Source organism: Callospermophilus lateralis, chromosome 14 (genome assembly GCF_048772815.1).
Source record: "Callospermophilus lateralis isolate mCalLat2 chromosome 14, mCalLat2.hap1, whole genome shotgun sequence".
In the NCBI taxonomy this organism is placed as follows: Eukaryota; Metazoa; Chordata; class Mammalia; order Rodentia; family Sciuridae; genus Callospermophilus; species Callospermophilus lateralis.
Genome location: NC_135318.1, coordinates 90,819,635 through 90,832,696, shown reverse-complemented (window position 1 = coordinate 90,832,696; position 13,062 = coordinate 90,819,635). Strand labels below are relative to the sequence as shown.

Below are 13,062 nucleotides of genomic sequence, written 5' to 3'. Positions count from 1 at the left end.
AAATAAACTCAGTAAGTGAAGAATGTGTGGTACTCCATTTGTTCCACCCATCTCGCTGTCTTTTTCCTCTTTTGGTAGAATGACAGAAGAGGAGGGGCTGCAGTCCACTGGGGCTCCGAGGCTTGCCCTTGGCCTCTGAAAAGCTGGGTGTCCTCTTCTCCCATGGGACAGTGAGGAGGCCCCTCACTGCCAAGGACCGATGCCCATGGAGAGATCCCCAGGCTGAGCACAGGTTGCTGAAACGCCATTAGGAGGGTGTAAAATGCAGGGTGCTGCCCTCTGAGCTGTTGCAAGAGTGCCACCGTCCCCACCACCACCTCTGACAGCTAACACCAGCTTGGGCAGTGCCCAGCATGCTGCTAAGCTTTTTCCAAACCTGATCCCTGGAGGAAAGCCTGACCCAGGGTTTCTGATTCAGTGGGTCAGGGGGATGGGGCCTGGGGAACTTGCACTTCTCACCGTTTTCCCCGGAGGCCGAGGCTGCTGATCCACTGAGTTAATCTGTCTGAATCAGCCCACGAGAGGGAGACGTGCTCATTCCACAGTGAGGAGGCAGAGGCAGTGGAGGTCAGGGGCCTTGACCACACAGCTCCCGGGCGCTGGCCACCAGCATCTCTTAGCTCAGCAAGTTAGCTAATTAGTGGAAGCCACGAGAGTCTAAGGAAGCCCTGGGAAGACCCCAGGCTGAGGGTTAGAGAGCTCTGGAGGGCATAAGGGGGCTTTCGAATCAGGCACAGAGGGGTGGTGCGAGGGGAAGACGCCCTGGAGGGTGCTGTGCTGGTGGCATGGGGTGTCCTGGCTCAGCAGGAGGGAGAAGCAAGGACAGCAGGAAGGGGCTTAAGACCTCTGCTCCGTGGGGCTCTCTCTCCCTGCCCACCCAACCTGGAGGCTGACATGTCGGGTGCTGGCTGTGTGGAATCTCCCTGCACAGTGTCTCTATCTGTGTCAGAATCTGTCTGCCATGTGGCTCTGAGCAGGGGATTCCGCTCATCCGTGAATCTGCATGGGAGACTGTCCCCGCTGTGGCTCTGCTCCCATGAGGCTCTGTCCACACTAGGGCCACAGTGAGTGCCGTCTGCTCTTCGTGCCATGCTCTGTCTGTGTGTCTTTCCACGCAGTGGCTGTGTGTGCATGGTGTTCTCCTCACACTGGGGCTCTGTTTGGCGTACGCTCTGCATCTCCTCCCCTTCATGTTTCTTTTCTGTGAAAGGCAGGGAAGAAGCAGTTTAAGAAGTGCAGAAAAAAATAATAACAAAATTCCTTCTTGTGTTTATTTTGTGATATTTAATAATTAGAGCCTTGAAAATAAAAAAAAAAAAAGTAAAAGTATATATTAAAAAAAAAAAGCTCCCATAAGGAGGAAAGGGAAAAGCCCTACAGGGAACATGATGGCTCTTTCCAGATTTGTCACCAGCGATGAGTTCAGGTTCGAGGCTCTGAACACCCTGAGGGTGAGGAGGGGTGCATGGCTGCACAGAGACGCCCGGCAAGGTTGCAGACGGGTGGCCCCCCCTTGGCTGAATCCCACGGACATGTTTTGTTTGGCTTGAATGGTATTTGAAAAATATTCAAAGTAGTTTAAAATGTGGGAGTTTTTGTAATAATCCCCCTGATTGCTAGCATTTCTTGAAGAACCGGGAGTGCCAGAGGAGAGTGGCTGGTTGGTGGCTGAGGAAGGACCTGGTTCCGGGCACAGCCCTGAAGCCCTTGCAGCATAGGTCCTGGGGCCCCGGTGTGCCACCCTGGTCTGGGGAGTTCTGGACTCAGAGCTGCACTTAGCAGCTGGGTGACTGTGGGGCCGGCACTTCCTGGAGTCTCTCACCTGGTGGCTGGTCAGCCTGTGTGTGTGTGTATAACAGAGAGAGAGAGAGAGAGAGAGAGAGAGAGAGAGAGAGAGAGAGAGAATCTCGAGCATGCAGCCAGTACCCAGCTGCACAGGGACCAGCCATTGTTGTGGAAGAGGCGCTCAGTGGCCATCCATGGACATGAAAGGGAATTTCCTGGCTGCTTTCTGTGATCCTTTAAATCATTCCTTTCTTTAAGAAAAATTTATAATGTTTCAAAAATGTGTTTCTAAAAATTATTATTATTATTTTACAAGATCTGCATCGTCTGCGTGGTGCTTTCTCAGTATCTGGCCCCAGCTGGAGCACTTCTGGGTGTTTTATGGCAAATTATTCTCAGATTACCCTTTAATGCAGGAAGGGCTGCCTGTTGTCTGAGCTCCCTGGGCCTTACGAAAACCCTCCGACTTGATACAAAACAGCTGCCTCGGCCAGCTGTTCCAGAAAAGGAGCATTTTCAGCCTGAAGCAGCAGGAAAAGGGGTTTTGTAGCTGGTGGAGATTTTGAGAAATGCTAAATTACTCTTTCTTTGCCATTAAACTGTGATTTAATTTTGTGACTAACAAATTGTGTAAATCTAAAAAAGAAGAACTCGGCGTTGCTGTTGGTTACGTGTGTTCTGGCAACACTCGCATAGGTCCTGGGGGGGCTTCCCCAGGGAGGGCAGCAACTCCGCTGACCTCCCGTCCCTGGGCCTCAGCCTGGCTGGGCTGGGGTCAGGGGTCAACCGTGGCCTCTCTCCCCTCTCCGGGGTCCCTGCTGAGACCAGCAACAAAGGGGTCAATTGTCTGAGGCCTCCCTTTGTCTGAGGGTCTGCAAGGGCAGCTCTGAATGCCACAGTATTGAGGCATGTGCATAAGCAAGTAAATGCACATCCTGTGAGTGTGTATGTGTGAACCTGTGTTCCCGTGTGATGGTACCTGCCCATGTGAGCAAGCACATGCATGCATGTGTATGCATATGAACAAGCATGTTGCACACGTGCACTACAACAGTGTGCACATGTTCAAGTATGGAGGTGTGTACGTGTAAGTGTGCACCTGCACATGAGTGTGTACAAGCAGATGTTGCACACGTGTGTGAATGTGCCTGTGTGCCTGTGCGCGAGACTTAAGGGTATTTCTGAGCTGCTGGTGCGTCTTAGCAGGGTGAGGGGCCTCAGAGAGGCGGATGCTGTTCTGAACACCACGGGAACATAGTCTCTGATTCCTCTCTCAGCAGGTCATGCGGTTGCCTTCCCCTGGGTTTGCCAAGGTCCAGAGCTCAGAGACCTCCCCTCCCCTCTTCCTCTGTGGGAATGAGACAGCAGGCTCAGGCTCCTCCTCTCACCATTCAGAGGACAGCACTGCCTCTTCAGCCTGTTGGGTCTGTGATTTCAAAGTGAGACCCACAAGAACTTTCCTGTACTGTTCCAACCCTTTTCAGGGCTGCCTGGTTGGATCAGTGCTTTCTATGTGTAGTTTCAGCCACGTTCAGAATGGCCATTGAAATCTCCTGTTCTGGCCCACGTCCAGTTGTTTCCAGTGTAGCCCCAGGGACTTTTGCCTGTGCCCCATGGTCCTGGTCCCTAGCACAGCCTGCACACACTGAGGGCTTCAGGGGGCTTCGATTGGTCTGGCCTTGGGTGTGAATTGACCCTGACCACTGGAGTTTCCATGATTCACAGTGCTGTCTGTATAAAGGCGTTCTTTTAAAAGCAACAATAAAATCAGATACGTTTGATTCAGAAGCCAGGAAAAGATGAATAAAAACGCTTCATTGAAATTCACCTTTGCCAAAGACTTACCTCCCAGCCCCTTTCCGCAGCTCAGCTGCCTCAGGATCACTTTCTCTACTTTTCTAATTCTTCCCCTCCCACCCTCATTTCCTCTCCCTGCTCCAGCACGGGCTTATCTTTCAACTGTGGAAAAGCCACCCATTAAACTGTACTCCAAAGCTTATCAAAATATTCAGTCAGTAAAATTATCTTATAATTAGCCCAACTGTAAGCCAGAACTTTCTAACCCCAGGAAATGTAAAGTGACGCAGCATGTAAAATCTGCAAATTGCTCATCCTGACCTCTCTGGCTTCAGTTTCAGCTTTTCTTTCTTTCCCAAAGTAATTTCCTCCTCTTCTTCAGTCCCTGAGGCATCTTTCTCTTCTATTTGCTGAAATCTCAAAGAAAACCGATTCCTTGCATAATTGAGATAGCTAATGGAATACACTCCGGCGAGTGTGCTATGAAATCAACTGGATGTGTTCTTCCAGGCTTTCACTTTTGCACATTATTTTTGTAAACTTAAGTGCGATTTCCTTGGTTCTCGGTGGCTCACCTTGGTTGGTGCTGCGTTTTGGGTGCCTGCAGTGATAACACTCAGGGAGTCTTTATGGAGCTGAGCCAGTCCAACAACATCCGGGGACTCTGCCGTTTGTCCCACTGGACCGCGATGTTGGACTTTCTTACCTCAACTTTTACTTTGTTCTCCCTCCTCTTCTCTCTGCCCTTCCTGTCCCAGCCTCCCCCTGCCTGGGGTCCTGCCTGACATTTTGCATCATCTAGTGCCATAAACATGCCCCCCCCCCACTGGGGGATACCAAGGACACCACAAATGATATTTGGGGATTTCAAGGTGCAACTTAGACCTTTTGCAAAGAAATGATATTATAGACAACCTTGAGCTCTTTATTGCTGTGAGCTTTAAGTTCCTAGTGTGACAGTTGGACAGATCTGTGAGGCTCCTATGTGAATAAAGCTTGTTGGGCAGTGATGATCGCTTGTTCCATAGTGAAATACTTTCAAAGTTCTAAAAACAAGTGGAATAATTAAATTTTGAAACATTTTCATAATTAAAGTATTGTCTGTATATTGTGCTCATAGCAATAGCTAACTGAATATTTGTAGAATTTTCCTTATCTGTTGGGGATTGGCACACACACACACACAAACACACACACACACACACACACACCAATGCAGAAAAGTTGTTTCATGCTTACATTTCTTGTGAGAAGTTAATTATTTGCTCATTGTACAATGGGGAAATTGAGGCTCAACGTCTCAGAATCTATCGTCGACCTTGTGTGAACTAGCTGTGGCCCAGGCTTTAGCATTTGACCCCCCACATTTGCTTAGGAGGTTTCCATGACCCTCCCTACAGAGCAAAGAGGAAGTCACAGCTTCACCTCAGCCTGCAGTTGCTGCTGTGTTCTGCAGTGGCCTGCATGGGCTCTTGACGTCACCTTAGCATTTCAGGCTCAATTTTTTTGTTGTGCCCAGGGCTGGGTCTTGAGTTGGACCTTTCCCAGGGGGCCCATCTCCTTGGTGGCCTGGACCCCACTGATGTTCCTGGGGCTAGGAGGCAGTGAGGGGTCCCCTGGTGACTTTGCTGTCCCAATGTGAACCTTGCAGTTAGCCACAGGCTGCCTCCGGTCCTTCCACTGCTGACGCAGAGCTGAAAGAGGCCCGTTCGGGAAGTCTTTCCTGATGAAGGACACCTTCTGTTAACCCACAAGGAAATATTTTAGGCTTCTTTAAGACCTTTTCAAAACACAATGATCACTTAAAAGCAAAGTCGAAACTAAAGATCTATCATTAAATGTGCTATTTATGAAGTATTAGCAACAGAGCATTTTAGGAATCTTTTAAGAAATATTGGTCTGCATTGAGTTAGTTTTCTTGTGAATCAACAGGTCCTTGATATTAACTAATTTATGCTTCTTTCTCTTTTCATTACAGCTTGGGTTGACCATAGCCATTCGCTATAGCCACAGGTAAAGCTTTATTTATTTATTTATTTATTTTTAAAGAAATGTGCTTACGAGTTTGGAGCTTTTAATTTGTTCCAGTCCTAGGGTTTATGAGTTTATTTTTGGTGGCTGCTCTTTCATGATGTTAATGGCACCGATGAAATTGTCCTAGCTGCTTAATGGGTAAGAGCAAATTGCTATTCAAAGAATAAGGACTCTGTGCAAAACTGGTGGTAGGTGGAACATTTCTGTTAAAACACAAAAATGGGAAGCTCCACAGCAGGGACACAGAAGTGGTTTCTGGGTAATGTCACCTGCCTAAGAGTAATAACCAAAATCAGAGGTGCCCTGCGTGTGAGGCCAGGCCAGGCCAGGCCAGGCGAGCCCCTGCCCCGTCCCCACGGGGCCTCTTCCTCTTGTCTTGCCACTCCTGGCAGTTGCAAAAAGCCTCCATTTTCATCTTGCTGCAGGACTTCTACTTTGGTCTCAACTGCATCAAGTTTATGAAAATGCTTGTTTCTTGTACTACCGATGCAGTCTCCTACCACAAATGGGCATTCTAGAATGAACTCTTTCCTGTTTGCAAGCATCAGCATGTATTATACACTGAATTAAAGTAAGAGCCAACCCCAGTGAAGGGCGACAGGCAGTGTTGACAAACTGGGCTCATGGCCTCCCCAATAACCACCTTTGGGTAAAGGCTTGGGGCTCAGGGACCTTGTCACAAACTCTCCACAAACAACCCAGAGGGTTACAAGTTCACCTCCTAAAATGCCTGTAACAAACTGTATGCATGGTTTCAATTTAAATGTGGAATCAGACAATCACTGAGACCCAGAGAGACAGACCCTGGCTCTGTGCAGATACGAGAAGGCAGAGGGCTGGCGTGGCCTTGGACTCCTGGGATGAGTGCGTGGGAGGAAAAGTGTTCATGTCAGACATTTCCAGGGCCTGAGGAAGAAGCTGCCTCAGAGAAGCTCATGATTGTGCAGGGATAAAGAAATGTCTTCCCCTACCCATCACTAGGCTCATGGCTGAGCCACACAATGGCAGACAGGTAATGAGAGGGGGGCCTACCAGGTTACTTAATGGATGACACAGGAGCCTTCATAAGGAAGTGGGGACAACATTGGAAAGTGGGTGTGATCTGATGATAACAGGGCACCTTAGCTTCCTGTTTGCTCAGTTTCTTCCCTGTTCCTGTGTCTTCAGACATCCAGATGCTCTGCCAGGTCCTAGCAGGGCCCCATCCAAGATAGCTTTACCACCTGCTTCAGGGGAAGGGTAGGAACATGAGGGCGACCTTCCTCTTCTGTTATTTTCTCCAACACCAAGGTGCCACCTCTTAGGGTGGTTTGTCCGGCGCCCTCAGTTACCTGTTTTTCTAGGTCTGCTGTGTGCGTGATCCCTGCACCTGTGGGAGCACAGTGTCCTGCAGAGGCCTGCCATTCCCTGTCACATAGCCAGGCTGCTGTGGGGAGAAGGTACCTGAGCAAATATGGCATGGACGCTGGACCCCAAAGCTGATGGGATACCTGGTGTGTCATTCTGGGGCGAGGGGTTGGAAGTGTTCTCTCAGCAACTGTCAAGAGGCTCTTTTTCTAGAGTGTTCTAAATGTGGACTCCTCCAGAATGAGAAAGGTGAGGGGGCCGGGAGAGGGAGAGGGCAGGAGAGGCTGATTTTTCTTGGGCTCGGTTTTTCTCTGTTACATGCGTCCTGCAGGTCAAGGAAGAGAGCAGCCCATTTCAAGGCGGAAGCCAAAGGTGCCCCTCCTCTAAGAAAGCCAAGATGGCGCTTGAGACAGGGCTCCTTCCCGAGATGCCTAGGGTTGCTTTCCTGTGGCTCTGTGGAGAGTCATGGCTGTGTGGAAACTCAGTCTATAGGTGGGTTGAGAATAAAGCCTTCTCGTTCGCGCTTTGCCAGGCTGAAGGTGTTTGGTCCCTGCGGTTTAGGATTGGGTAAGATGGCAGAGCAGGGCAAAGCTGGAGAGGGGCAGGCTGCCTGGGGCCTTTGTCCCTGCTCTTGTCACGACTAGGCCGATGTCAGAGATTCGTCTCCCCTCCAGAACGCAGAGGGGAGGCCTGAAGTCATTCATGTTGCCACCAGCTCCCTGTGTGTGGTGGAGACGCCTGCCTGGGTTGAACCTGGTCTTCCCTCAGAAGGGAAACTGCCTCCTTGCCCTCCACTGGGCGTGGCTGGCTCTGCCTCCTCCTGGGGCTGGAGGTGCTGCTGAGTTCTGGAAGGAGCATGCTGCCCGGGGTGTTGCCAAGTTGTCATGGTTCCTCTTTCCCCAGAGCAGCATGACCTCATTGAGAAATGTGGTGGGGAGACAGTGGTCAGAAGGCTGCTCAGAGAAGTGGACATTGTGAGCTGTGGCCTGCAGGAGCCAAGAGTCGGCTCTTGTGAGCAGGGAAAGGTGTGCAGCCCTCAGGGCCCTGTGGGCACTTCCCTGACCAACCTTGGGGTCCCGATGTTGCTTCAGACTTCAAACTTGGGAACATGGAGGGAAATTTCAATTCCGAGTCCTCAGGTTGGTCTCTGGTATGTGCATCAACCTCCCTGGTTTGAGGCATTTCCTTCATGACACTCTGTCAAGAAATCAGTTGGCCAATAGCCACTGGCTGTCAAGGGGGTCAGTAGCACCTGGGTTCGCCCCGTGCGCTCTGCCTCTCACCAGCTGAATGGTTTTGGACAGTTGCCTGTCTGTCTCGTCTTAGGCTCTACAATCTGCTCTCCAGTTTGTCTTGGGCAAATTCCCTACCCTCTCTGATCCTCTCTTACTTCCTACCTGGATGTACCTATCCTGGGGACTGTGGTGGAAAGTATATATTATAGAAAAAGCTCTGAGACTGTGTCGGGCTCCCGGAAGGCCTGAGTGCAGGTGGTATGACTCTGAAAGTGTTGGCCATCTTAGTGGCAGGCATAGGAGGACAGTGGCCCCGAGACCCACCATGTCAAGCCTCTGCCTTATAGTGAAGGAGCTGGTGACAGCTGACAAGCCATTTTTCAGAGAGCTTAGGGCTTTGGAATTGCTCCTCTTGTGGCTAAAATCATGGAGCCTGCTCCTGTCGCTGTGACTGCCTGGTCACTAAGCTTGTGTCATGCTCACGTGCTCTGTGGCCCGAGGTCCGACGTGGCCTAGAGGTGGCTCACCCTGCCTCACAGTCTGGAGCCTCTGCTGAAGGCTGGAGGGCGGAGAACCCTGTTCTCCAAAGTCTGGTTCACTCACGTGCCTGGTGGGAGACGCTGGCTGTGGCTGGGCCTCTGCTGCTCTCCGCATGGGCTGGCCCGGCTTCCTCACGGCACAGTGGTTGACTGTCTCTGAGTGTCCCAGAAAGAGAGAGGGGCAGGTGGAAGCTACCTCCTTTCTATGACCCAGTCTGAGAAGTCACAAAGCATCACCTTATTGCATTGGTTGGAGCTGTAGCCCCTGCGCCCCACCGCCCTGAATTCTAAGAGAGGAAGTGAAGACCTTTCCTCTTAGCGAAGGGAGATGAGTAACCACAGCATGTGGGGCAGGAGGTCCCAGTGGCCCTGTGGAAGGTGCAGTCTGCCACCCAGGCTGAACGAATGCCAGAGGCTATCTGGAGCACTGGTGAGAACTTGGGACCCCGTTTTTGCTGCAAGCTGCTTATTCGTTAGGGAAGCAGAGCAGGCACACGGGAGGACTCGAGAGGACACGTGGGAGGTAAATGAGCCAAGGCTCCTTAGAGGAAGTGGTCTCCAACCACCCTCTTCCTCTAGAGTGAGCAGTCACAAAGGCAGCCGTGTCACCTGCATGAGTCGGAGGGCTTTGGGAACAGAAAAAATGAGTAGAAAGTGATTGCAGTAGCTCAGAGATGACTTTGGAGCTTGGCTGGGCTTCTGTCAAAGCAAAGCTGTCTGACGCACACAAGCCACGATGCGGAGGGCTACCGAGCCCTTGACCTGTCTGAGGACTGACATCCCCAATACTATGGAGACATGGAGGGCATTCATTACCAAAGGGTGTGTTCTCCGAATATGGTTTCTGAAATAGAAGGAATTCTTATTTTAAAACTCCAGGAAGTCCTGAGGCATCTGTGAGTTTGTGGTGGGGAGGAAACCCACCTTTGGGAACTCCTCAATTGCCAGGAATTGATGACACTTGTGGAGGTGTCCCTGAAGAGCCATCTGTGAGTCAGGCCTGTGCCCTCTGCCCTTCCTTCTCCATGTCCTTTGTCCCACCTTTGCTTTGTGGGTATAGGAGGAATTGGCCTTTTCTCTCAGAAGCCTGCAGGCCACTGTTGCCTGGTAGTGGCTCTTCTGGCCCTCCTGATGTGGGCCTGCCACCTACTTCTCCCCTCATTCAGGAAGAAGAAGATGAAGGATGAGAGTTTCTAGTTAAGTCCCTTCTTTACAAGTCTCCTTCACGTTTTTGGAGTAGCTGAAACTTCTCTCCTTTTGTTTGTTTTTGGCAAAGTAAGCTTAACATTTGTCTTAGTCTGTTTATGCTGCTATAGCAAAATGCTATAGATTGGGTAATTTATAAAGAGAAAAGTATTTCCCACAGTTCTGGGGAGGCCAAGGTTAAGATGCAGGCAGATTCAGAGTGTAGTGAGGGCTGCTCCTTACTTCCAAGATGGCGGACTTCCAAGATGGCAGACTTCCAAGATGGCACATTCTCTGGAGGGAGCAACATGGTGGCCTCACATGACAGAAGGAGGAAGAATAAGATAGCCCAACACTAGTGCAAGTTTTTTTTTATAAGGTCCTTAATTCCATTCATATGGAGGAACCCTCATGGGCTAATCACCTCTTAAAGACTCTGCCTCTTAATACTAACATTGACCATTAAGGTTCAACACCCGAATCTTGAAAGGGGCACATTGAAACCATAGCATAATTTTAACTATTTTATTTATTTATTTATTTATTTTTTATTGGTTATTCAAAACATTACAAAGATTGCAGAATCACATCAGTTACACATCCACATTTTTACATAATACCATATTAGTAACTGTTGTATTCTGCTACCTTTCCTATCTTCTACTATCCCCTCCCCCCTCCCCTCCCATCTTCTCTCTCTACCCCATCTACTATAATTCATTTTTCTCCTTATTTTTTCTCCATTTCCCTCACAACCTCTTATATGTAATTTTGTATAACAATGAGGGTCTCCTTCCATTTCAAAGCAATTTCCCTTTTGTCTCTCTTTCCCTCCCACCTCATGACTCTGTTTAATGTTAATCTTTTCCTCCTGCTCTTCCTCCCTGCTCTGTTCTTAGTTGCTCTCATTATATCAAAGAAGACATTTGGCATTTGTTTTTTAGGGATTGGCTAGCTTCACTTAGCATAATCTGCTCTAATGCCATCCATTTCCCTGCAAATTCCATGATTTTGTCATTTCTTAGTGCTGCGTAGTACTCCATTGTGTATAAATGCCACATTTTTTTTATCCATTCATCTATTGAGGGACATCGGGGTTGGTTCCACAGTCTAGCTATTGTGAATTGTGCTGCTATGAATATCGATGTGGCAGTATCCCTGTAGTATGCTCTTCTAAGGTTTTCAGGGAATAGTCCGAGAAGGGCAATAGCTGGGTCAAATGGTGGTTCCATTCCCAGCTTTCCCAGGAATCTCCATACTGCTTTCCATATTGGCCGCACCAATTTGCAGTCCCACCAGCAATGTACAAGAGTACCCTTTTCCCCCATCCTCGCCAGCACTTGTTGTTGTTTGACTTCATAATGGCTGCCAATCTTACTGGAGTGAGATGGTATCTTAGGGTGGTTTTGATTTGCATTTCTCTGACTGCTAGAGATGGTGAGCATTTTTTCATGTGCTTGTTGATTGATTGTATGTCCTCCTCTGAGAAGTGTCTGTTCAGGTCTTTGGCCCATTTGTTGATTGGGTTATTTGTTTTCTTATTGTTTAATTTTTTGAGTTCTTTGTATACTCTGGATATTAGGGCTCTATCTGAAGTGTGAGGAGTAAAAATTTGAATTTTAACCATTTTTAAGTATTATACTTCAGTGGCAAAAAGTACATTCACATTTTGTGCAATCGACACCATTATTCATTTACAGAAATTTTTTTTGTCGTACCAAACTATAACTCAATGTTCCCTTTCTCTTTTCTCTATCTTCCCACTCCCTGCCACCATATTCTACTTTCTATCTCTGTGAATTCACCTACCCCTAGGCACCTCACATTGATGGAATCATAAGTATTAGTCCAAGTTCATTAGCTTGTTTCAGTTAGCATAATGTCTTCTAGACCTGACATGTCGTAGCATGTGTGAGAATCTCTTTCCTTTTGAAGGTGAGTGAATTCCATTGTACGTATGTACCATGTTTATTTTCTCATTCATCCATCAGTGGATGCTTGGGTTATTCCTGCCATTTGGCCACTGTGAACATGGGTGTGGAAATACCTGTTTGAGTCCCTCTTTTCACTTATACCAGAGTGGGATTCCTGGATCCTACGGTAATTCTAAGTTTAGTCTTTTGAGGAGTAGCCACATTGTTTTCCTTTTGATTACTTCTTAAAATGGCATTGTGCCTTATGCTTACACAGTTCTGGGTCACTCAAAGGTTCATGCTTGCTATTGAGAAATGGTTCCCATTTCCCTGTCATGTTTACCCAGAGTCCAGATGCTGAGATTGAGAGCTTCCTAGGTCTTCTTCGTGTGAGGAAGGTTACTTCTGGAAGACAGGTTTGGGACTTGGGGTTTGAATCACCAGATCTGTTTCCAAAATTCTAACTGAAGGGCCAGGGCCAAGAGTAATGATGGAGACAACCCCAATTGACCTCTATAATAGATGGAGATGGAGGTGGGGAAAAGGGAGGAGGCAAATGTGGTTCTAGAATGACAGAACTAACTTTTGCAGAGGAGTGGATTTGGGGGTCTTAAAGGAGCTGAGTGTGACAGGAGGGGAAAGAGTCTCCAGAATCGAATGATCTTGGTGAGCAGGCAGCACCCTCAGGCTGCTACAGACGTAGGGTGGAGTGGGGGCAGAGCTACCCCAGAGCAAGAGGAGCCCTTGCATGGCAGCCGTGGGGCTTGAGGCCCCAGGGCTGCCTTGTGCATGCCCATGCATGTGCAGGGGTGCAATCTTCCTTGTTAAAGTGAACAGTGTTAAGGGTTAGGAAACCCTGCACACGTTGGCACACATACCTCCTCCCACTTCTGCCCCAGAAACCGGCAACTCCTGCTAGACCAGCTATTCCAGTTCTGTCTGCCTGGTTCAGCAGTGTGTGTGTGTGTGTGAGAGAGAGAGAGAGAGAGGTGTGTGTGTGTGTGGGGGGGGGTGATATCGTGTGAGTGCCATTGAGACCCTGAGACCTGGTGCAGGTAAGGTGCTGAGGGGTCTGGAAGTGAGGCCACCATGATCATATTCAGACAGCATAAACACAGGAAGCAAGAAGAGCGTCAGCCGTGACTGACAGTGAATTTCATACCAGATCCCACTGTGCGCCCTTTATTATCCTGCCTTTTAAATTTATTTTTGTGAAGTCAAGTCATT

The 13,062-nt window shown here is 48.8% G+C and overlaps 1 protein-coding gene across 1 annotated transcript in view; it reads left to right on the top strand.

The window, feature by feature from the left end:
* Acoxl (acyl-CoA oxidase like) overlaps nt 1-13,062 on the top strand; it is a 286,003-nt gene that overhangs the window by 51,656 nt on the left and 221,285 nt on the right. Inside the window, 1 exon segment of the mRNA XM_076833499.2 lies at nt 5,561-5,595. Coding sequence (XP_076689614.1) covers nt 5,561-5,595 — 35 coding nt within the window.